Raw genomic sequence first — 26,983 nt, forward strand, 5'->3', positions numbered from 1 at the left:
ACAGTCCATCATAAAAAGCACTCACTCAAGCACACACAGGAATACAGTCAACCTGAAAATATGCTTTTGGGTTATGAGTTGATAAAGTACAAACGCAACATCCTAAACATCCCATCTTTTGGTATACTCAGAGTGTGTCCTTTGGATTTGAAGAAACACAGCTACTTCCCCAGTATTGGTTGATATTTTGTTACTTTTCAGGTGAAAACAACACTAAATTATTTGTTTATATTTTTGTATAACTTCACACTTAAATGATTTTATAAAATATGCAAAAGTGAGTAGCCACTAACTCCAAAAGGAACTAGATGTGTGCAACTGTGCCATCTACCAAGCAAGTGTGATGCTGTTTCTTTGTTTTGATATTGAGGTAAACATCATAATGAACCTACAGTATCTTTAGGTATTAAACGCTAAGGTCTGTCCATCTGTTATGTGATTACTTCCGAACTACTGGGGTTACAACCTTGATCTTGTTCATAACTGAAAACTTATGACCTGATACATTCTGGAAATCCAACTGATTTGAGGTAGTGGCAACATAATTGAAGTGACCTGTGGTTGTGTTTTTCATATGGCGGTGTGACTGAGAAAATGACATGGAAGAAAGAAAAAACAAGAGTTCAGCATCTGCTGAGTGTCAAGCAAGTTGTAGAAACTCATTATGTGATAAAGAACACCATGATAGGAAGAAAAAGAAGAGCAGCACCATCTGCTAAGCTTCAAGCACATCTCAGAAGGTATTAAAGTGATGAAGACTGCGAAAACGCATGCAGAAAAGATGGTAACACACACAGATAAACAAGAACTTATCTTGAACATACCCTGATATGTTTTGTAAATTTGCAGCAACCTGGTGGCCACTATACTTGTGGGTGGGAAAATGTATTTTAATAAAAACACGGTCCACACAAATCCTTCTATTGGTAATTTCACAGGAGATGGTACATATGTGTCCAGAATTCATAATGAAGTGAAAGTATTGGATTTATTGATCATCAAACATGATGCATAATGTCATAATAGGAAGAAGGATGTTACAGAAGGTGCTTCACATAGAGCAACTGAGCAGCAGGCAAACATGAAGGCTTCTATGCATACAAGACAAAATCCAGGATACAGAATACTAAAATGAGAACTAAAGAGAAATGCATGCTGATGAATGTGCGCTACTCAGGAAAGTTACATCACCAATATCACCCCTGTGATGCTCTGTTTATTCACAGTGAAAACAAAAGAACCTGTTACCAAAATGGAAAGGTTTTCCTTGCTCCATATGAACCACTATTGTAACAAGCTACTGGAGCTCAAACCTTGATTTGGATCTTAATTGTTATGTGCTGGAAATAAAAAAAAAATCCAGTTAATATCACACTTGGCAAAGTGGCCTGTGATTGTGTCTTTTCTATAGTAAAGTGATTAGGAAAGTGACATGACTGAAAGAAAAAGAAGAGCAACAAGTAAATCGCAGAAGCTAGTTGCATGATGAAGGAAAACCATAATAATAATAAGAAGAAAAAGAACAAGAGCAGCACCATCTGCTGAGTGTTAAGCATATCACCGACGGTGAACCACCTTTATTTTAGGACCATAGGTATGCATGTTAACTTATAATTGTACATGCAACAGAATAAAACACAAAGACTTGTTAAAAATAGTATTTTCAGATTTTATATGTCTCATAAACTTAAAAAAAATCTGTTTTGGTGTTTTATATGGAGTTTCTTTAGTAAGATAACTTTGAAACAGCATGGGTACCACCAAAAATAATTTAATTTCAGCTACTGGCAAAATATCTAAAGTATGTGGGAAACAGAAAAAAACATTTTATAGCTCTGAAAGTCATAAAAATAGCTATACATCATATGCCTTGTTAAAATTTGAAATGTCATTAGTGGAAACACATGTTCAGGTCATGGCTCACTTAGAAAAGATTTATAATTAGAGAAAAAAATAAAGCAGAAGAAAAGACAAGTCGGTGAGAAGATTCTGTAAAAAAGACTAAGAATGGAAGACACTTAAATAACTTGAGGACAACACATTTATTAGTACAAGACTGAATAATTATACTGATGTCTTCATTCGTTTCCATTTAAACCTAACTGATTAGATCATACAAGGAGACCAATTAAAGGTATGCTGATTGCTGGCCATAGAAACTCCAAATTAACTATCATCATTCATTCCAAATTGAGAACCCCAAAATCTGTAAAAAGACCCTCCAAAACTAAAAATAAATATTAAGTTCTTTTTTTTTTTTTAATTTTTTTTATTTTTTTATTTATTAATTTTATTACAATCAATACATAGCAATCAAGTTTTTACAAAAAAAAGAATTATGTTAAGAACAGATCGATCCCCACCCCTGTTAAATATTAAGTTCTATTGGGTCTCACTCTGGACTTTTAGTTTTCTGTATATGTTATTGGCTTGTTGTTAATCTTTCAGTTTTTCTTTGAATTTTATTACGTGTTTTACATATGTTGTTCTTTAGTTAATTTAAGAGACTTTTTTCTCTGTTCTCTTAATTGTGTTTTTGTCTTTTCTATAGAGAAGTTGGTGAGACTCCTAAGTGGATTGCAATTCTAAGAAACTCTAATTAGCCACATAGAAGAACCTGGGGATTATTTAAGGGACCTGCTGCCACGGCCCAGATAGGGTGGCATTCGCTTTAAGATTTTGAAAATGAATCTGCTTTATACTTTATGTCATTGTGTTTTGTTTTATGTTTTTTTAGGTTCTGGATTACTGATTTAAAGTCAGTTTTTGATTTTAGCTCATTGTGAGAAAGTCTTGTTCTTATTCCTTATGTGACTCTTAGCTACAAATAGGCCGGCATTTACTGCATTTGTTATCCCTTGGTCGATACGCTGTCAATTGTCATGACTTATTTCTTTACTGAGTTTTTCATTTTTATTAGCACATGCAAGAAAAACCAGGGAAATGGCATGTCAAGAATCATATCCTCAAGTGAGCGTGGCATGAGTGACATCATAGGTACTGAGGACTGTTTGCATTTCATTTCTCTAAGGCTTTCCTGAAGGTATAAAAGTAATTTATACATTTTTCTGGGGTTTTCTGACTTAGAGATTCATTTTGGGGTGTCAGTCTTTTATTCAGATTTTTTATTTGGAAGTTTACAACTTTCCCCTGTCTTTTTTGAGGACATTTTACTTCAAGGCACCACTATATTGAGGTTAGTGCCTTTTCTGCTGTCATGAGAATTCTTCCCACAAGGCATCGGGGGGCTTTGTGACGGTGATAGAATAAAGGTTACCACACAAAGCCTTGCATTATCTGAGATTAGATTCTTTATTTGAAACCTACAAGCTTTTTCTTGTCCTTGATGCTTGCTCTGAACTTAGACTTTGACTTTTGGGTTGGCGTTGCTGATGCTGTCATTTATCTCTTTGATCTTTGGTTTTGACCATTTGCTTTTTTTCTGTTCTCATCTCTTCTTTTCCTGGTCTCTTCTCATAAAATTTTCCTGACCTATTGCTAAAACCAGTAAATGGTCTGCAGTTGCAATCTGTTAAATTCAATTCACTTAGATGATGCTTCTGCATTTCGACCACAAGCTACTATATGAAATTGGGAACGTAACCTTTTTTAAATGTAACATTATACGGAATCTGTTCATAATTTTAGTTAGTATTGAATTTAACACTTTGAGCTATAAGGGTAACTGCTTTAACAAGTAAATGTCTTCTTGAAATGCATTAGGATATTATTCAGTAGTGAAGAGCTCTTCTTTGGCAAAAATATATAAATCAAGTATAGAGGAGAGGAAACAATGCTCTAAAAGATTGATGCAGCTCTGAAATGTCAAAGAAAATACACACAAATTCTGCAAAACTGTTGAAAATTACCAAGCATAATGGAAGACTTTGAAAAAAAACCCACTACATTTTCCAGTTGTCAGTGTGCCAGGGCAGACTTGCAGTTTACCACTAACCCGTATTAAAGGCTTTTTGGCTTTGCACCCCTTGCTGTCATCATAAACTGTGACTCCACTAAACCTGAAATGGAACACTGTCAAATGTTACTTTAATTAACTAATTGCTGTATATTATTAAGAGAAAAATTACACCAATCCTATCACTGCAGTTATACAATTATGTGAAAAATGTTTTGCCAGAAAAAAGAAAAAACTATGAAAGTAGTACTTACTTCTCCATTGCAAAAGCAATAAATTATGGCAACAAAAAATCCCTAAATAAAGAAAAAAAGAGATCAACATCAGCGCAGTTACAGTAGTTAAAAGACATAACCAGTTATTGACAGTTATTATATGACAAATTAGAAGTCTTTTTCCTGAAAAATGTAGTCCTACCTGGAAGGAGTTGAACAACATCTCATAGTGCATCTGAATCTGCCACAAAATCCCTGAAACCTCAGTGTATGGCATTGCCATAAAAACAATGTAATGGACTCCAAACAGAGGCATGAGGACCAGTGTGGACTTTAGCAGCTTCCTGTTAAGGAGACACACAATATTGATTTTTATTTGTTTTTAATGTCTTGATGTCAACTTCAACATTACAATAAAGGCTAAAGAATCATCTGTTCTGCAGTACACTTTGAAACTGTCTTTCAGTTGTAATTATACTGTTTTGTCATTTTTAAATGTACATTGTGTCAGTTTTAAAGTCTATGAGCTCTTACTGTACATTCCAAGCACACTTTAATATCTCCCATGCAATTCCATTCAATTCGTGTTTTGTATATTAATTGAGTTAAGGCTCTGAATGCTTGTACAATTTACAAGTAGAGTAAAACGCATCAACAATAAATTTCTAAAGCTTACACATTAACAGACATGAACTATAAAACACACAGAAAAACAAATCGCTTATCATTTTGATTAAACTAAACAAATCATGACAGTATAAAGTCTGTTATAACAAACTACATAAACTTTGCTTTTTTTTTTCAATGCAGACATCTTTGCCTTTCATCCTCACTACCCTGATTTTTTTAACCACTGAAAATTGATTTTTTTCAAAAAGCTCCCTAAAGCCATATTCTTCTGAAAACACAGGCTCACCTACGCAGTGTGGATGGTTTGAAATGCAGAGGTTTGAAAATGTTGATTCTAATCAAATTCTGATTGGTTTGTGCTTATTCCCTGGCCCTTCTCTGATTGGAGCCTGCTTATCACAATGTTTTGTTCCCTGATTGGTCACCCTTTATGGAAGAAAACCATATTTCAAATCTGTGGACACAAAGGAGTTGCTTTCCATGGTGCTTATTGTGTTGCTTGTCTGTATGCATCTAAATTGTGTTTTGTACTGCTGTAATGATTGCATAAATAAAAGGCAAATAATTGACTGGTTTCCACAGTTTTGCAATAAACCCCATGGCTGGTGACATCACCATCCCTTCATGGTTTTTTTTCTGCTGATACTTTTCTAAATAATATGAAAATGCTAGTATGGATGGTGTTAGTTTTTGTTCAAAAACACCATTTGTAAATGAAAGTGAGGTAGTGTGGACATAGCCTAAAATATGGCCAGTTGACATCAGGATAAGCAATAAAGCAAAACAGTCCTGCTAACAAATTAATTAATTGTAAAGTTATATGTTGGCACAGTATTTTGGGTTAACACACTGGCCTGGCCATTGTCTGCATGGAGTTTTCATCATTTCCTTATGTCCTCTTGGATCTTCTTTGGGTATTTTGGTTTCCTCTCACATTTCAAAGATGGACAGGTTAGGTTGATGGAAAGTGTGAATTTGCATGGTATTTGTGAGTGTGACTTATGATGGAATGGCATTCCTTTTAGGGTTGACTCCTGCCTCATGCTCTGATTCCCTGACACATTTTATTTTACTTGAAGATTTCAGAAAATAAATTAATAAATACTTATTTCTAAATTGGCTTTATTTTATACTTCCAGTCATACATCGAGCATTTGTTAAGAAGATCTCCTGGCCACATACACCTGCTGATGTGGTGGACTACTTAAGGCAGTTTGATGTGTTGTGGTGTGCCACACACGTGTGCTTGGGAAAAGGTTGGTAGGCTCAAATAATGTTTCTCAGTAGGGTTGCCACTGTCATCTGACCACCAGAAGACCTAGCCATACAGTGACATCACCAACAACCCTCCCTCTGATGACATCACTTTCGTCCTTTCCTGATGACATCTTCAGAACCCTCCTAACGAAGATATCTCTTCCTCTTCCAGACCACCCTGGACCATCCCTTTACTGTCTCCGCCATATACTGTATATACTCGCATATAAATCGGGTCTTGAAACCTAAAAAACTGATCACAAAATCAGACCCCAACTTATACACCCATTCAAAAATATGACACTTAATTTTTTTTTTTTTTTACATCTTCTTGCCTCCTCCAATCTCGCATCAGTTTCTCAGACACATTGAATTTTTTTGCAGCAGTGCAGTTACCAATTTCTTTTGCCACTTCAACGACTTTTAATTTAAAACCAACTTCAAATTTTCTTCTGATCGAACGCTCCTTCATAGATAAGGGATGCTCTTACGCTAAAGGTGTATGAGGGTGTGAGATACAAAAACACAAATCGGTGCAAATGTTGCTTCAGAATAGTTCGGGTATTACTGTGTGGTCACGTAGGCACAATACAATGTAAAAAAAGGCAGTGTGCTCCGTGGTTACTCTCTCAGGTGGGCGTTAGCATATCATAATCTTTTGGACCAATAGCGTGAGTTTTCCACATTTGACCTATACGACTGACATTGTAAAATACCGGAAATTGTATGGTAAAATCAAGCCCTGACTTATCTGTGGGAGAAGTTAAACACGAGCATATACGTTAAATGCCTCTACGTTTCCATCTATATCCAGTTCTGTTTTGAACTTGGTTGTAACTGTTTTTGGTTTTTTTTGCTACATTTTTCAGTATACGGGTTGGCCATCTCCAAACCTTTCTGAGTCTCCTGCTATTTACTGGTGGTAAGCTGTGAATTCCAAAGTGGTCATCACCTAATGTCATAAAGCTGACGTCTCTTTGTTATTATTAAATTCTCATCTCTGTGTATACAGGGTGGTCCAGATCTAATTATGCAGATCCAGATTGTCTGGATGACTTTGATTTATGCGGGGACGATTCCACTTTGGCACAAAGTCGATTCTTCATGTCGTCAGTTCGCACAGTTCTTGATGGTCCGGGATTTTTTGGGTGATTTTCTATGTCATAAACTTAATAAGTTATAGCGTAATGAAAATTGCATAATTAGATCTGGACCACCCTATACTTTGAAATAGAGAATTCACAGGCTCCACAAATTGAAAAACAAAACAACGTTTAAAATGCTCACAGTACAAACCTGCAGACTTTATAAAAGATGGCAGATTTGGGGGCTATCTTTGGGTGCGCCATCCATTAAGAAAAAATACATTATTTTTTTCTGACTTTCATTTTTCTCTTTTAGTCAGCACATTGTGATAGCTCTCACATTACAAAGAAATGATTTATAATGTTTAATAATTAACAATAAAATAATATTAATACTTAATTACTCTACATTACATTCTTGGTGTATTAAATATTATGCACATACCTATATTGCTGTCTTGCATCACATCTTCCTGCATTTGTCTCTCTTAATTTTGTAGCTAAGACTCTAATTATATTTATAAACAGTATAAAGTTGACCTAAAAGATGACAGAAAACAAATAGTTTAGCTTGAAGACCTGCAACGAAACAGTTAAAAGAACAGCAAACCTTCTCATAAAGCGATATGATCAAAATAATAATATCATATTATTAATTAAAAAACACACCATGCTGCCTCCTACTTACATTTCATTTTAAGACAAGGCCTATGGCTCAGCGTTCAAAAATGTGAATTCAAAGTCATGGGACTGAAATTCTGACCTTTAGAAATATTCTTGTAATGAACAGTAAGTTCAATTAAATATGTAAAGGATGCTTACTCTGTAAATGGACATGAATCAGTTACTTCTGCTTTTCCAGGACTCTGTTGTACGTGTTATATCAGGAGAAGCATGTCTGATCACCTGGGGTGATATGTGACAAGCTGTTATTTCTGCTCTTACCTCATGTAGCTCACTATTACAGTTGTGGATATACCGACTTTGAGTATGAGGCAAAGTCAAGGGCATGAATCATCAAAGACAAACTCGTCAAGAGCAGCGGTTCTCCTAATTAACCCTTGGATGCTCCATGACTGTTGGTTTTAGTTCTAAGACATCAGCAAGCAATTTTTCCTGCCTTTAACTGAGCTCCACATTTAATCTGACATTTTGTTTCCTGAGAAGGTAACACTGTGGCACAATGGTAAGCTTCTGCCAGACCACACTACAGACCTACAGTAGATTCAGCTCACAGTCATTGTGAACTTTGTAAACTCCCGCTATGTATGAGTGGATCACTATTTTTTGGGGATAAGTAACAAATCTAAACTTGCCCTGCATTAGTTCATATGGGAGTTGTCCACTGTTTCTGCCTGGATTTTTCTCCATGCACTCCTGTTTTCCTCCCATCTTTGAAAGCCTTGAGTTTTATATTAACTGGTAACTGGGTTTATAAGAATTATTTATAAATGCTTTGAAATATCATCAGTTTTTTTGTTTGGTGGTTCCTGCTGTTAGGGTATGTTCTGGTCCATTTCTTTGCCAAGGCCTCGATTGCCATTTTCATGAGCTTTGCCTTCTTCTGCACATCAGTGTACGGGATCCTTATGGTGACTTAAGAAGGTTGATGTTATATCTGGTTCTGATGCTAATCATCTGCTTCTTCAAATGTGCATCTTGCAATGCGGCCTGTGATAAGAAGTTCATGGCAAAGCATGATTTTTAAATAAATAATCAGGTCCTGGTGCATGCAGGCTCCGAATGGGTGTGGATGTGCGCATGTAGGCACTGCTCTGGGGTTGATTGGGGTACTTGGATGATCGTGCATTCACATGCAAATGTGAGTAGGTCAGTCAGGTGCCTCATTCATACCTCAGAGTAGGTGGAGGACAGCACCTGAACCCACTTGGGCAGTATATAGGGGGCATGCATGGCAAAGATGAGGGCAGACAAACAAATAAAGAAAAGGAAGACATGGAGGTTAAAGGAAAGGAGAGGAGTAAAGGGCAGGAATGGGATGGACCGGTGTGATGTGAGAGAGGATGCAGGTGTGGTAAAGTGAGGTCCTTGGGTGTTTGCCGTTTTTAATAAATAATTGCATTCACATCTTAGTGTTTGTGTGAGGGGTGTGGTAGCATGGCAGGAGCAGTTCCTGTGCATGATGGCCCTGCAATTAGTGCACAGGTGTAGGATTGCCCGTGATCCTAATTGATGCTGATAACTGGTGATTGCCCAGCTGTGCCACATCCCTAATTTAATAGAGAAGCGCGAGTGGGAGAGGGGAGAATCATGAATTGTGAAAAAGTAAGACGGAGGGTAAAGGGAGAAAGAAAGAAAAAGGCAGGTGGTGGAAGGAGCCAGTGCGAGCAAGCAGAAAGGAGCAGGCTTGACAAAGAGAAGGCAGGCAGCTGAGAAGGAGAGCCCCTTGAGCGGCATGAGAGACTGATGCCTGGGGGGCAGAAGGAGTGATCGCTCTGGCTGAGCAACTTGGGAAGGCAGATCGATCTGCATTGAAAGGAATGACTTGGCGTGGTAGACCAGGAAAGCAGTGGGGGTCAAGGAGGCTTGGGAGGAGATGCGAGCGTCATGGCCATTGGGGTCCCAAGCCTAGGTCCGGAGAGGGAGTCAGGCTATAGCTTCTCTACTGCAAGGCACATATGGGATAAGAAGAGGAGCCACCAGTGAGGGAGAAAGCACCAGGTTTTTATAGTAAAGACAGTTTTCAACCAGTTGACTTTCAACTCGTTTTAATTAATATTTATTGGGATTATTTTAACTTCCACTTCACCTTTTGTTTTTATGGGATTATTTATTGAACTATTTTCTGAGCTATGCCCTTTTTGAACACTCGTTTTGGACTCATTATTGTTTTTTTAATAAAGCACTGATCACTTTTACAACATCCTCTTGCTTCATGTGTGTTTTGTCCTCATCAGCCATGCTCATCTCAGTTATGGTACTGACAGTGTTGGGTTCAAGAAGTTCCCAAAAATGAAGAGGAAGCCAGGAGCCAACCTGCACGTCATAGCAGGATGATAGAAAAGTGAGTCCCAGGACAGGAGTACAGGGACAGATGCTCAAGATGGAGGCAGAGGGGCTGCTCCTGCTGAACATTTTGGGGCAGGAGCGACCATGTGCTCCAGGAGGCCCAACAGACTGCGGCATGCAGGGAGCAAGGAGCAAAGCTCAGCACAATGCTCTGTGGATGAACTGGTAACAGAGACCTGAGGTGGATTAAGGGTTGTCTGTGCCTGCTGGAGGACATCTCCTCATGGAATCCATAAAAGGAATCCATTACAGGTAAGCCGAGAAGAAATCAGTTTTAGAAATAAGCACCAAAGCAGGATGTTTGAACTTGATTTAAACCTCGTTTTTATGAAATATATTTAGGGAATATTTTAACCTCCACTCGACACATTTGGATTTTACGGATTAATTATTTATGGACAGTTTTGAAGAACTTACACTGCACTTTGGAACACTTTTTAATAAAAGCACTGAACCCTTTGCACCAACCCCTTGCTGACTGTGTGTGTTCTCAACTCATTTTACAACCTTTGATGGTTCTGGGTTTAAGAGGCTCCTGGAAGCAATCAGGGAGCAGGGAGGCAACCCGGATCGTCACACTGCCTTCATCAACAGAGTTTGTATGGTAAGAAGCAAATTGCTCAAATATTACACACTTTCATCAAATGCAGGACAGCTGGTTACCAGCCCCTGGAACAGAATCATGCTTGGACAACAGTGTTGTGGCACTGCTGGCCCCCTGGACTGAGTATTATAAAACATCATTCACAAGCCTAAATGCCATTGGCAAGAAATTAATGTGTATGACAGTCCAATTATGAAGTGGTCGATAAAATGACCTGCAGTGCCAGAAATATCAACTACATCTTTTCAGCTGGTTGTTTTGACTATATTTAGTTTGCTCTTGACCGATAGATACACCTGGGGAGTTTCTTGGTTTAGAATGGAGAGCTCTTAAAAATCGTCTTAATTTTTAAAATTTGAATAATTTTTTTAACCTCTGACTCTTCTTGTCACATGTGTTGAACCTTTCTGCCAGCCAAAACAATTCCCTTGTCCTTTTTTGGACCAGACTGCATTTGAGGCAGATGCTACCATTCATCTTACTGAAGAGCATTTGCACAGCATTTATGTCTTTAGTTGCTAATTTATTTTTATATTAGAAAATACTACTAACACAGTTGTTGTTTGACTGCTCAGTTTTTACATGTAAGCTTCTGAAAGAAGTAAAGTGATGTTTTTCATCTTCTAAGCATTTTTCATACCTCCCTCATTGTATGATATTCAAATACAATCTGTTACAAAATGTATGTGATAACGTGAGGTTGTTTGTGCAGAGATCTTTACTTAACACTAGAATCCCTGAAGTCTATGAAAAAAACTCGTAATCCCAGCCCAGCTTAAATCCCTTCGCACCTCTCCATCAGCGTCTTTTGTTTTGTAAATGTGTCGATCAACACAAGCAGCAAGCAGCCTGCTGTCCCATCCCCCACCTTGACAGAGCTCAGCTTGTGGGTAAAAAGTTCTCCCTGCTCAAGCCAAGGCTCCTTATCTGCGTGTGAGGTGCCTGGAGATGTATAGGGTAAATAATATAGTATATTGTTATTTGGAATACATGCATTTCATGTGTTTTCCTTGTCTACAAAGATCTGGGTAAGTGTAGGATGAAAGGAAATAAATGCAAGGCAAGAAATGCTGAACACATACCTAAAGCAGAAACTTTTTCCATGTTATACTAATAATGACATGAAGTGTATAATGTGTGAAGACTTTAGTCCAAGTATCAAATAAACGTGCGCTTTTATTCAATTATATAACATAAGTAAAAAAAATGTTTAAATAACAAGTCATGTTCAAATGGCATAGCGTTTTCGAATAGTGATGTTTTCATGTATGAATGTGTGTGTTCATGCCCGGGAGAGGCAGAGACAGATTTAATCTCATTCAAGTGGTTACTGAAATATAAAATAAACATGTTCGCGAAGGTATAACAAAACAAGTGAGCTTTTATTCAAGAATGAAACTGAATAACAAAAAATTCAAGTGGCAACTAGATACCAAGCAGACATGATTCACCAGCATTTGTGTCTGCTTACACCCCTTCAGTGATATTTTTTACAGGTAGCAAAACTTTACACCGGGTGCTATAGACTGAAATCAATGGCTTCTTCTTTTTGGGCGCATACACCATCAGCATGGCACTGCCAGATCTAAACACTAGTGTGGCGAATTGCTTGCATACTAAAATGACTTTAGCTGCAGGCTGAAGTTCCTGTCTCATTTTATTTATGGTGCCAAACAGAGTTTGAGACAGATGTGCTCAATAAAAAATGTTAAGTTGAATAAGTCTATGCTTTGCGCATATGGAGCTAGAGTGAATTCTGTGCATGGCTGCCTTCTACTTCTTTTCTGAAATTTTGAGTAAGAGATCCTTTTCCCACTGTACTCTGGGATCTTTAAAAGGAAGGGACTTTAAAGTGGTTTTATATATTATAGAAATGCTGTCTGAGTCTTCAAGACTGATTAATATCTCTTCTCGAATAGAAATAGGTGGAAGGTGAAGAAAATTGGGCAGATTTTTTTAGCAAAGTTTCTAATAAACATAGAATTTCATGACCCATCTGTGCCACTTTCAAAAACAGGAATACTTTGAAAGATATGACATGATGGAATGATGTGTTCCGCTTCTTTTATGTTAGTTAGTTGACTGTAAAGTGGCCTGGTTTATAGGATTGTGAGTGAGCTTGAGCCAGTCCTGTAACGGAGAGACATCAAATCAAGGACTCGTTACCCCTTTCGACCTAATGGTGTCATTACAAACTACAACTCTTTGTAACCCTGGGTAAGACAAAGAAATAACATAGTCATTTGCTTTAAATTCAAATTAACAAACTCTTAAAAAAGGTACACTAAAATGAAGAAGAAAAAAAAATCAGAAAGTAGATTCTTATGAACTGAAATCTCTAACAATATGTTAATTCAGCTGTTCATCTTCTGGGCCCATTCATTTACACTCGATCCATTTGCAAACCTGATTCACACCATTCAGGGTCACAGGGCATATCCTGAATATGAAGAATCCACTCTTCTATAAGAAAATTATATGCCACCATCTATATTCATACAATGAGAATTAAGGAAAATAATTCATTTAAATGAAAAGTAAGTCAAAGACCTGAGTTAAGCTTAGATAATGAAATCGGCTGGAACAACTACCTGCGGTGTCTGAGGAGAAACACTACTTTAACAGAATATAAAAGGTAATAGAACTTGAGTAAGTGTGTCCATAGAAGAGGTTTAAAAGAAACAATGTTATTTGTTCACTGAAATAAAACAGAGGTCTGAGCCGAGATGTGAAGAATAAATATTAGGGAACTGAGAAAGACCTTTTTGCTTCTGGAACCCATTTTTCTTGGCTTTCTGCCAGGAAATTTTCTGCTTCCCACCGTCCCTTACTTTAATTTAATGTTACACCTTTCAGTACTTAGCGCTGTGAATCCTTTACCAATAATTTATTTTTTTGCATGGTAAAATGCTAAGAGGAAAAACAAATAGTGACCTTGTTTATGGAAATATGGGGGTACAACAGATAAACTAATTCATGTTGTCTGTTAAATAAAATGAAGTTATGTATTTTAATACATTCTTGATCATCAGGGAACTTGAGAGTGATGTCATGTTGCATGTTAATCAAATCTGCAAGATCGAACTTAGCTGTGCTCTGTACACATGACAATATTATAGTACGACTGCTACTAATAATATAAGTACTAAGAAACAAGGAAATTGTTTAGCCAATTATGTTTTTAAAATGTAGAATACAGGTTGATCACACTGAAATTAAAGAACATTTCTCCTAATTCCTTTGTGCTGCCTTTAAGCACATCCCACATCAGTTATTTTTTCATTCAATATTGTGACACATACAGTACCACAGCCATATCACAGGACAACTGACAGACTCTCAAAATGAAATCTCTGTTATTTACATACCACAATTGCTGCCAAAATTGGGACCTGGAAAATCCACTTAAGGTTGCCAGCACTGAGGTCCCAGCACCTGTAGAGACAAAACACTGACTTACTATTACATAGTTAATCATGAAGGAAAATAAAATCAAAATTACTAATGAATATAATTGTTAAAGCTTCAAACTCTTACAGAAAGGCACAGAGGGTAATAAATAATATGGGTAACTTAGTATTTCAGTCAGCTACATTTTGTGACTGTGCATTTTATAAAAGCAACGTTTGTTGAATATTACCCTTGTAAGACAAGCGCTATATAGCTCCCCACCCGACACAGAATAGACACGAGAGGCACGTGTAAAATTAAATTAACTTTTATTTTCTTCATCGGTGGGCTACGCCTTCCCCGAACCCACAGACACAACACAGTCCCAAGTACACAATAAACACAATTATTTATTCTTCTTTGGCACCACCATTACTTCCTAGCAACCGTGTCCTCCTCCACCCAACTCTGGCCCCTAAGTGGTGGTCACTGGCTCCCTTTATAGTTCACCCAGAAGTGCTCCAGGTGCTTGATCCCCGATTTCCGGTTTCACTTCCGGGTATGATGAATTGGTTGCCCACAGAGGCTCAGGAGTCCCAAATACAGTTCCCCCTGGCGGTACCTGCGGGACCCAACAGGGCTGTACCCAAGTCCAATTCCCAGGATGCCCTGCGGGAACCTGAGGCACTGTTTTACCCCAGGGAGGTGGCCAACTAGCATTCAGGGGGGAGGTATTGCAATGTCCATGGCTGCTCCCCCTGAATATAGTGTGCAGGGGCATCCCGGCTGGGTAAGTACGCCAAGCCCCTGTCACACCCTATAGTACTGTACACCTCAATATAATACACCACTCCACTGTAGCTTAAACTGGCAAATAAAACCATTTAATTCAATGTGATTTCAATAAAAAGAAGGTTAACAACAGAAGATTTACAGAAATACAAAAATTAACTACTGGAAGTAGTGACAGCTTTCTTTCCCAACATTAAATGCAGAGATCTGGGTGTAGCTTACTATAAAAATGGTCTGGTCATCATAATTTTTGATTTTTGGTGGTCTCTAGCCAGCATTGCCTCTCATCTTAATATTGGGTTGAGACCTTCATTTGCACTCAAAACTGCCTCAATTCTTGGTGACATGGAAGCATTACTCCGAGATTCTGGTCAATGTTGACATGATTGCATTACACAATTTATCAACTGTACAATCTTGCTGCAAATCTCCCGCTCCCAAAGGTGTTTTATTGGATTCTGATCCGGTGACATGTAAGACCACTGAGGAATACTAAACTTGCTGTCATGCTCATGAAACCAGCTTAAGATGACTTTTGCTTTTTGACATCATGGTGCATTATCATACTGGAAGTAGCCATTAAAAGATAGGTTAATTGTGGCCTTGAGGGGATGCTCATGGTCAGCAACAATACTCACATAGCCCTTGGCATTCAAATGATGACTGATTGTTATTAACAGGCCCAAAGTGTGCCAAGAAGATGTTTATGACACACCTATACAGTACCACCACCAACCAGGACTGTTCACGTAAGGCAGTTTGGGTGCATTCTTTCATACCACAGTCAGCAGTTCTTACCCTTCAATATGGGTGCCTCAGCAGATATCCAGATTTATCACACCAGGCTCTATTTTTCCAGTCTTCAGCTGACCAGTTTTGGTGAGTCTGTGCCCACTGCAGCCTCAGCTTTCTATTCTCGGTTGATAGAAGCAGAATCCAAGGTTGTCTTCTGCTGTTGTACAGTAGTTTACCTGTCTCAAGGTTCAATGTGTTGTAAATTCTAAGATACTTTTCTGTTCACCACAGTTGTACAGAGTGCTTATCTGAGTTACTGTAATCTTTCTGTCAACCTGAACCAGTCTGCCCATTCTCTTCTGACCTCTTCATCCACACTGGGTGTTTTCTTTTTTGCACCAGTCTCTAGAGTTTACTCTGAATGTTCTGTGTGAAAATCCCAGGAGATAATCTTTTACAGAAATACTAAAACCAGCTCATCTGGCACCAAAAACCATGTCACAGTTGAAATCGCTGGGATGACATTTTCTTTCCATTCTAGTGTTGAATATGAATAATAACTGACTTTTACCTGCATGATTTTATACATTGAGTTGCTGTCACATGATTTGCTCATTAGATAATTGTATGGATAAGCAGGTCCACAGGCATTTTAATAATTTGCTCACTTAGTGTAAGCTGGCAAGGTCTAGGTGTTACCATAGATATTGTAATTTTTCAGGGTTTGCACTCCAGCCCCTAGTGTTTACTATTTTTCCATTCTACTTTTTTGGCAGCACACCATAACGTTCTCAAGCCCGCTAAATCCAATTCAGCACTGCCGGGGCCAGATTCTTTTCACAAATGCATGCTCTCTTCTATACTAATTTATAAACCCTTATCTCAATTTGCCCCCGGCACTGTCAGCTAATCCAACAGAACCTCTCACATGATTCAAATTAAAAAGAATAATTCCGAATTGTGATTCTTAGTGTTATTGTACAAATTTGCTATATGTATGTGTACTACTAGCTTAGATTATACTTAGTCCTCAATGATATTTAGTCATTTCTGCAAATTTGATCATTTCATGCAAATGCATTTGTACTGTTTAGTGTCATTTAACTCATTTAAAGGGTGATTACAAATCTATACTAATAAAAGGCAAAGCCCTCACTCACTCACTCACTCACTCACTCACTCACTGACTCATCACTAATTCTCCAACTTCCCGTGTGGGTGGAAGGCTGAAATTTGGCAGGTTCATTCCTTACAGCTTCCTTACAAAAGTTGGGCAGGTTTTATATCGAAATTCTACGCGTAATGGTCATAACTGGAAGCAGTTTTTCTCCATTTACTGTAATGGAGATGAGCTTGAACGCCGTGGGGGCGGAGTGTCGTGTGACATCATCACGCCTCCCACGTAATCACGCAGTACATAGAAAACCAGGAAGACCTCCAAAAAGCGCTGAAGAAAACATGCATTATATAATTGAGAAGGCAGCGAAACAATAAGAAGCGAGCGAGTGACATATACAACCATATTCATGAGTTCTGCTACTTCGGAAACAAAGCACGATGTAAACCTACACTTTAAATTAAGTTCATAGACAGGCTGCCGCTGGCGTTTGTAATTTAGTGCCTGCCCATATAAGGCCGTCCATCAGCGGCAATCCAATAGCAAACTGCCACTAAATATTCACGGGTGAAGGACTGTGTTTATGGAGAGGAAGATGAGATGGTCAGGGTGGTGTTTGGCACAAACTCAGCGAAACTGCGAGAGAAGTTTTAAGTGCCAGGACTAAGGTAACATTAAATACAGCCACGGACATAGCATGAGATGGCACCAGCACAGCTGGGAACCTTCGTTGCATGTACACCGAGCGGCTCACGTGAACTGACGAGTGCAGAGATAAAAGGCAACAGTTCCAAAGAGTGCTGAACAAAAACCGAATTACACAATTGAAAAGGCAGCAAAAATATGAAGCGTCTGATAAGCATATTCATAAATCCAGCTACTGCGGAAACAAAGCACACGGTGGAAAAAGTCAATGTCCCGCTAAAGGAAGACAGTGTAAAAAAACCCGTGCATGCAGTGTGTCAGGTCTCAGATAAAGAAGAAGACGAGCTGTTTATTGATGCAGTAAGAAACGAATCGATGAATGAAACCTGTCATCTTTACAACGATTGACAAACACGGAATGTAACTTGAACACAACACATCCTACAAATACGAGCCTGATTGAAAGAAATAATGATAATCAAATCCTTGATGACAGCAACACTCAGTAACACTCACAAAACAAATACTGTATATTGACAGTCATGTTACGTTATTTTTAAAATGTTCCCTTTTCTTTTTCTAGCTTTTTAACACACTACTTCTCGCTGCGATACGCTGGTATATATATATGTATATATATATCCGATCTACATACTCGAATAATGGATACTTTATTCGCCATCAATGATTGTTTTGGTAAAGCCATACTCAGTGTATTCATTAGATGAACGGTAAAAAGTAAGAGCGAGGGAGGATGCAGGCTGTAGTGCGCGTCAACTCTATCTGAATTGCGCGATCACATTTCAAAAATATATCTTTTCAAGTTCTATTTAGTCCATATTTGTCAAACTCAAGGGCCACGGGCCACATCCGCCCGGCATGTAATTATATCCGCCCGAGATCATTTTATATACTGTATTATTGTTATTAATGGCCCAGGTATATGAAGCGCTGGTAACACAATAAACTACAGATCCCATAATGCAGCGCTTCAGCTGCCTTGCGAACACTTACCGCGTTAATCAAGTCTAGCTTATGATGCTGCAAGTTATTGCGAAGCTAGCTCACGCGATGCTGGAGAGAAAAGTTCATTCTGAAAATAGAGCCTTTAAAAAGCGATGGGAGGCTGAGTATATGTTTACTGAACCCGTGTGTCTCATTTGTGGAGCTAATGTGGCTGTAATTACAGAATTTAATCTAAGACGGCACTATGACACAAAACATCAGGGTAACCTGAATGCAATGCAGAAGATACAGAAAGCAGAATAATTAAATAAGAATCTGACACTTCAGCGGACGTTTTACCCGTGCACAATCACAAAGTGATTTCAAGTGAAGCTGCTTTTATGGGAGACACAAATGCACCAGTGCAACTTTCCCCTCTTTCCCTGTTGCCAAGTAATGTTAAACCAAGTCGTCACTACGGTGTTCCCAAATCGCACTTTGCTGATAAACTGAGCGCACTGAGTTTGCACGGCGCTTTGGTGACTTTGAAGAACAAAAAAAGTCCGTCTACATGCGGCTCGAACCTTGTGCATGTTTGGTAGCACATATCTGTGTGAGAAGCTCTTCTCAGTGATAAAGACTAACAAAACAGCACACAGGAGTTGCCTCACTGATGAGCACCTGCAATCCATCCTGAGAATCTCCACAACACAGAACCTCACACCAAACATAAACGAACTTGTGCCAAAAAGATGCCAGGCGTCCAGCTCTAAAATGACATATGAGCAAAGACAACTGAATGATTTGATTTGTTATTGCTGAAAGGAACACATTTTATTTATATTTCCAGGTTTTGTTATGCAGCATGTTCATATTTGAATTTGTATAATTTTGACAGGATATATTTTTATGGAGAGCAAAATCTTTTGGGATATTTAAAATCTAAGTTTATTTTTTATATAAAATTACATAAGAGTAAAGAAATTTGAATGTTTGTTCTTTTAACGTTTACTTTATTTCTAACTTGTATAATTTAGACAGGATATATTTTTATGGAGAGCAAAATATTATAAGTTGTTTAAGGTTTGAGTTGATTTATTCAGGAATAATATTCCTGTCTGTTTTTACCATTCCTACCAAAGATATTTCTGTCGACTAAATAAAAATTCCTTCTATTTAAAATTTAAATAGAACTTGAACAAATACGATAGTTCATAATATCCACGCAGACTAGCACGTAAGAGCGGGAGTTATCCATTTTAACAAGCAGCGTATTGCACTGATACGAAATAGCTGTGTGTGTATATATGTAGATATGTATGTATATGTATATATATGTTTATATATGTGTGTGTGTATGTATATATATATATGTATTTGTGTGTATATATGTGTGTGTATGTATATGTATGTGTATATATGTAGATAAATATATGTATGTATATATGTGTATATGTATAGATATGTATATATATATGTTTATGTGTGTGTGTGTAAATATATATATATGACAACAACACTCATCACTCACAACAGTGACAAAACAATTACATTGACAATCATGTTACGTTATTTTCAAAATGTTTCCTTTTCTTTTTCATTGCTTCTTTAACACACTACTTCTCCGCTGCGAAGCGCGGGTATTTTGCTAGTGCACTAATAAAAGAGCAAAGTGTAGAGCGCAGAAGAAATGTTAGAATATAACACTATAATGATTTTGGGCAGAGTAATTTACAACAGCGGTTTATATTTCATCTTCAAAGCAGTTACAGTAATTTTCCATTCACATTCTGCATGACAGGCCTTTTCATTGGACTTTCCACGTACTCTTTCTGTCTGTGGTTTATAGCTCACAGTTGTGCTCCTAGGTGACCTGGTGTCATTATTGGGTGCATATTTTGGCATATTTTTCCAAGATGAACTCCAGCAGCCTGACAATATTTTTGTCTGAATACTAAATGCACAAAATGCCATATTAAAAACTAAAAATAATCACTTATGTCTTCCCTTTCCTAAATTAATTAAATTCATAACTTTATAGTATTTCATTAGGTCAGGTTCTTTAAAAGGTATTAAATAAACAAGTCAATGCCTAAGCAAGGCTGTTACTCCAGGATGCCGCTAAAGGTGTCATAACCAAAATGCCCATAACAAACTAGAAAGATGAGGATTAAATCCAGAAGCTGAACTGCAATGAACTGATAAATTAAAGTAATTTACTTTTGCAAAAGCCTTGACTTTTTTATAACTAAAGTTAAGAATGACGGGTTAAGTCAAATGAGATGTCTGTCATCATGTCACATGCATGTATAGCCATGTTGAATATCAACATATAAATCATAGCAACCAGAATCTAAGATGGCAGAAGAATGACATCATCATTATGTTTGATTTGCAAATGAAAAATAAATAAATAAAATAATAAAGTAAAAATAAATATTATATCATGACAACACAATGAAAATTGAGAAATGTGGGGAAAAAACAGATAAAAACATGACACTATTTTTACAAGCAATATTTGATTTCACATATTTAACAATAATATTAACAAATCTTTTATATCAAATAATATTTCCGCAAAGTGAGAACGAGTAGTTGGAAAGAGTGGACCAGATAAAAAGACTATTAAATATACAGCTACACCTATGTAAGATCTGAAAGTTGATACTGAAAATTACACTGGGAAAACAATCAAAATCAATAACAAAAGGTTTTTTTTTGTATTTTGAGAGTATCTAAACAAGGAACAAGGAACAATGGGTGGTGCTGGCTTAAATATCATTGTACTGATGAGAACACAAGGCATGCACCCTGTAGCAACGGTGAGTAATGTCTTAACAACCAACATTAAAAACCAAGATGGCGTCAATGGATTTTGAAAACATAATACACTAAAATAATAAAGTTTAAACAATCATATTCAGAAAATGAAAGTAAATTTGAATTCTCCAAACGTCCATAAATAAAGTGTGAAAAAATGTACAACTTCCAACAAAGTGTACTAAACATAAGTTAAAATAACATATTACAAGCTACTTCATTACCTAATAACACAAATTGAAGTCACTCCATAGCAGATCATTTTATTTACAGTTATAAATATTTTCTTTGAAAATGGAATTATGATGTATTTAGCATGTATACTCATGGTATGTTTTCACCTTTGTGAAAACTATCTTTCACAAATTCTAAATTCAATAGTTAAACCTCTGACACGGAGCAAACATAACTAACAACACTGACTTCCTGTATGTCAGAGCCTAAAGTTAATAACTTTGTAGGGGATGTACTGTCCAGACCGAACCCTTACCTTAATATTAGTAGGGTATTACAGCCCCAGCTTAATCATTTTGTAGGGGATGGACTGACCACACCTAACCCTGATCTTAATCTGACTGAAAGATGGGAATTTAAACTTTAATGGAAGGTACAATTGAATAGTTATAGAATTATAGGACAGGGTGATAAGGAGGTCAGATCATTTCCCCTTTGTACAGATTATGCAAACTCATCATTGGGTTTGGGTATACAGTATCTAATGAGAACAGAATAAAATCCCAGTTGTGTGCACATTTTCAGATGTTTAGAATTATTTATATTGATTCTAAACTTACTCAAATAAAAAAAAAACGTTTGTCCAATGGTGGCATATAAGCAGAACAAAAACCTTAGGGATGTATTAGTCCATGCAAAGTGCATTTCAAAATCATTAAAAATACAATAAAACAGCATGGAAAATTCATTTTGCACATAAAAAATGGTTAGGAATAAAGCGTTTAAAATAGAATTACCAATTTATCAGAATTTTCAACTAGATACTTCAGACTGGATTTATGATATCCAGTGTAAACAGTGTAGTCTTTTATATATAGGAGATAATGGTAAAACTTATTTTTAGAGCATTGATATCATGCTGATAAAGGAGATTTTAAAAACTATTTTGTATGAACATTTTCAGAACAAAGATCATTCTTCAATTATGTCTGGGATTGAATTTGATGTCTGGTGGAATAAAAATAAGTTTTTCCCTTTTTTGAGCCGTGTATATTGACATCATAATATACAAGTTAACAGCAAATGCTCATCAAACACCTGAAGGCTAATGCCTCCTGCAATCTCAAATGCTCTTTGGGTCTACTGTATCTCGAGGCTCACACTCAGACAGGCACTGGTTCCACTATTCTGGATCTTCATATGAATCTTGCTACAAACGTACATACTGCAGTATGTAACTACAGTATATCTATGCTTGTGCTACTTTATTATGTGACATCATTTTGTACATGTTCTTTTCTTACAGTATCCTTATTTTTGCTGCTTCTGTGCAGTACATCTTCTGTACTTCTCTTACTTTATCACTTTATTCACTACTAGCTGTCTTCCGTGGCTTCACCCACATAGTTGTGAAACAGGACAAACTTTAAAATTCAAGAAAAAAAAAATGTAATTCTGGCCAAGCATAAGATAGGTACACTCCAACGTCAAATGTTGACACTGTATCTGATCATGTTCACCTCTTACAGGAGAGTGTGGGGAGAAAAGCATGTGGCCGTGATATCTCTGGCAATGAGCAGCTACCCTCTAAAACACACCTAGCTCTGATTGATCTCTCTCAAAAATGTCAGACATTACTCCTAAACAATCTCTAGATGATAATGTCTGTCAAACAAATAGGTATCGCTAGCTAAGAGCAGGCATGGTACGCTCCAACATGTGGCGTGAGGTAGACCGACTCGAAAGGAGGCTGGCCCCCCAAGAGCCCTTGGCCCACAGCCTCTCTCTCAGATTTGTGCAAATAAGTCGGTACCACTAGTGAACTGTGATACTTAGCGTGAAGAGATAAGTCGCAATATCAACCGGAATGCTCAAGCAAATGAGAGAAAAAAACCCGATCTAAATCTGTTAGTAGTTTTCTCATGAAAAGCGGACAGACATACAGACCGATAGACAGATGTTGGATATATACAGTAGATATCCAAACTTAGCCTCTTATAAATCAGATTTAAATGGCTGCTTCCATTCTTGTCTTTAAGCAGACCTGCCAGTCACTGTAAACTGACAGATACAGTATGTAAGTTCTTCTTAGTTATTTTAGGTGTCTTTCTGGTTTTGTGTTTTCTTTGATACAGAGTGTTTAATAATTCATCCTAAGGATCTTGCTGCCCTGAGGGGGCATTCAACTGTTCTTTCAGGCTTCTGGCATTCTGGAGAGATGGTCAAATCAAATAAGGAACAAAACTGAGTACTAATGCTAACAGCCTTAAGGGAGAAAGGGGTGTAATGCCATGCCAGCTGTCATTATTCTGGCTGCCTCTCACTTACAGTACCTGCCAGACACCTGAGAGCACTTGACTTAAGACTTCTCAGTTTTCCAAAGTCTTGCCATGCATGTCTTTACAAATCCTCATTTAGCATTTTGCCTGTTTTCTCTCATACTCTATCCCTAGGTCTTTTTCACGAAGCTTTACCTAAATTAAACTGCTACTTATCCATTTTTATGTTTTTCTGCAAATGTAATTGCCATTTATTACTACCTGCACTTGCACCTTCTTTAGTGTCTTTTATTCTTCTGTCTGGAATGCCAGCTTATACTTCTATGGTAATCCCATGTTTGGACTAATTTTATCACACTGGGAATGATCATGTACAATATTTTATCTTGTTAATTTGATTTTTCCTCATTTGACTTTTAAAGTGGATTGTGATGTTGTGCTCTGTGAAAGGCAAAGTTTGGGAAGTTAAACTCAAATGGCTTGAATAAAGACAAGAGTTTTATGGCGAGATATGAGGATTGTTTGCATCTCTCAGACTGACACAGATAACCTGTCTACAGACCCATATTGTTTTTAAAAAACTCATCACAGACTTCAAAGGACTTTGTTGGACAGTTATCTTATCCAAAGATCTTAACCATACATTGTTCTTCTCTCTTTTGGTAAATTAATCTTAGCCTGAATGAATCTATTAATTTTTTACATTTAAGACTTTTCATTTAAAGATTTACCATTGTTGTTTCTTGTCCTAGTGTGTATATAAACACAGGGAACTCCAGTTTCTATATTACATCTTGCCTGAAGAAGGGGCCCGAGTTGCCTCAAAAGCATTCATATTGCAATAGCCAAGAAAAAGTGTCATTTTGCTTGACTTTTCTCTACATTCATAATGGCTAACACAGTACAACACCCTAGTACTAAGGATTTATTGTATAAAACATCTACTAAAGTGACTACCTTAAAAATACTTTTCAATAAGATGAAATGCAAGCTTTAAAGGTTAGACTGAAAATCTAATCACAGTGAAAAATATCTTTGCAGCAACTGGAAGTCTGATGTGAGCCAACTACATTATCTAGAGAGCAATTTAGTTGTATGCCTGAATTCACTAGATGCACAGGCAGGCTACCAAAGCCAAACAAGAAGAAGAAAAAGGTAAGATTTAAGCACAGTGGACTGCGAGTGTGATAAAATACAGTAAATAAAAATCCCTGCCATGTACAAAATCCAAAAACAGTAAGGTACTACCATTAATCAGAAAGAAACAAATGCAGATTGTCTCAGTGTGAGTCCATTAGAATTATATGATGTTCAAAAGGTTCAAACGTCGTCTTAAATAAAAACATTCAACCTTTAAATACATCAATCAACCTTTATTTCACACAGTGCTAATCACAATAAGAGCAATCACAAGCACATTATGGAGCAACTAAAATATCAGCTAAGAAACAGAAATAAATAAAGCTATGCCCAAAATGCACAACAGAAACTCTGCAAAGTACAAGCATTCCCAGCGGTCTGTTCTCTTCAATGCCATGATTCTGATGTAACGTAAACTTACAGTATGTTCCAGACAGAATTAATGCAGGCTGAATACATAGTGCATCACAATCTAAAACCAAATTCTCTTCACTATTTTCTCCCCACGCTTGCTATTGTATGTAAAGAGAAAGAATTCACTTATCACTGGTATAAATAGTACTGTGCTGGCCACCACCAACTGAGCCTGTCTTTTCAGACGTCCATAGCCTTCCAGGTACAGTGATTGGTGAGATGTTATTAAAGTGTGCTCAAATGCAGCTAATTGGTATGGAAAACAGAAGGTTTAAATCCTACTACTAAGTGCTTAAAATGATTGTGCACTAATCTGACAATACAGTATATCTCTCTAAACTAATACCTATAAGCAGTGCATTTTGGGCAGAAATTCCTTGGAAAGAATTCTACATACTGTACCACATTCACCTGTTATATGTAAAGATACTAGCTTAGAATTGCGATGAGATTAAATGTTTTTGTATTCATGTCTTACAACCTTTGGTTAAATTTTGTCTATGGAGACTGCATGTATACACACACCTCTGGTTTGTAAAGTGTATCGAAACCAATATTCTTTACAAAGTGAGAATTAATGGACAAAAATTAGAAAACATCAAAAATAGAATGAAAAAGCACAAAAAGTATTTGATTAAAAGGCAATGCAAGGCAAATAAGCCTTAAAACACAATCAAAATCCAGCAATTTAAGAGCTGATGCAATAATCAAATAAACAAGAAAATTTTAAAGAATGCAATATTACATTAGATACACCATATCAATTCCTAAGGGAAATTACTATAACCCTAACCCTACCCCTAACAAATTTCACCTAACAGTTTAAATTACTCATTTTCTATTTGAGGCTTGATTGGGGCCATAAAATAATGGTATTTTGCTCAGTCCAAATTATAAGGAATATAAATTTGACCCTTTTCAATTTCATCCAAATTCTCATATAGATCAGGATTGTCAATGTTGTAATCTGACTCTCCCAGAATGTAATTGTCAACAAGAATTTACTGATTTTCAACCCAGCCCTAGTTCTAAATTTGAGAAGGACCCCTTTTATCTACCTAACTACCATCTTAAAGATGAACAACCCCTCCTCACCCCTAACCATAACAATTTTTCAATTTTTTTGCCTAATCTTAACCCTATTCCTGATGTTAATCAATTTTCTAAAAATGATCTGCCCCTCCTCACCCCTAATATTAATGGTTATCTGTTGTTTCAGCCTAATCCTAACCCTAGCCCTAATGTTAATCAATTTCCTAAAGCTGAGCTGCCCTTCCCCACCTCTAATCTTAAAATTTCCCCTCCTGGTTTGCCTAATTTGTGCCCTAATCTTTAATTTATCCCCTAAATTAATTTATGATTTGACATTATTAATCGATTCTAAATGTAAACAATATTCCGATAGATTTAATGTTCAGAATTATCCTTTCAGTTTACCCAATATTAAGTGGGACTCACATTGGTTTGTTGGGTTAGAGGGTTTCCCGGACTGGGGGAATGATGATTTACATTGTAATTTAATTTTTCCAAAAAATAAAGATTAATAAATCTTGGTAAAACATGACTGGATTCATTTTTACTTTAAATTTCAAATTGGAACAGGGCTTTCGGAAGGGAATTGGGATGGGTATGGAATTCAGTTATAAATGGTGAGGAGACGGGAAAAATTAATAGCTAGGGAGAGAGCCATGAGGGAACAGACAGGGGATGACAATTTACAAAATTCACCTGGGTTAATTTCTCTAGTCAATTCACTTAACATAACACAACAAAATAAACTTCCCATAGTTTT

At 37.0% G+C, this 26,983-nt stretch overlaps 1 protein-coding gene across 1 annotated transcript in view; it reads right to left on the minus strand.

Annotated features, from left to right (window-relative positions):
* pth1r (parathyroid hormone 1 receptor) overlaps nt 1–26,983 on the minus strand; it is a 460,775-nt gene that overhangs the window by 12,896 nt on the left and 420,896 nt on the right. Inside the window, exons 9-12 of the mRNA XM_039753666.1 lie at nt 14,106–14,172; nt 7,549–7,643; nt 4,334–4,475; nt 4,171–4,212 (exon numbers count right to left, since the gene is read on the minus strand). Of these exons, the coding sequence (XP_039609600.1) occupies nt 4,171–4,212; nt 4,334–4,475; nt 7,549–7,643; nt 14,106–14,172 (346 nt within the window). The remainder of the gene's footprint in view (nt 1–4,170; nt 4,213–4,333; nt 4,476–7,548; nt 7,644–14,105; nt 14,173–26,983) is intronic.

The sequence above is a fragment of the Polypterus senegalus genome, chromosome 5 (assembly GCF_016835505.1).
Source record: "Polypterus senegalus isolate Bchr_013 chromosome 5, ASM1683550v1, whole genome shotgun sequence".
NCBI lineage: Eukaryota > Metazoa > Chordata > Cladistia > Polypteriformes > Polypteridae > Polypterus > Polypterus senegalus.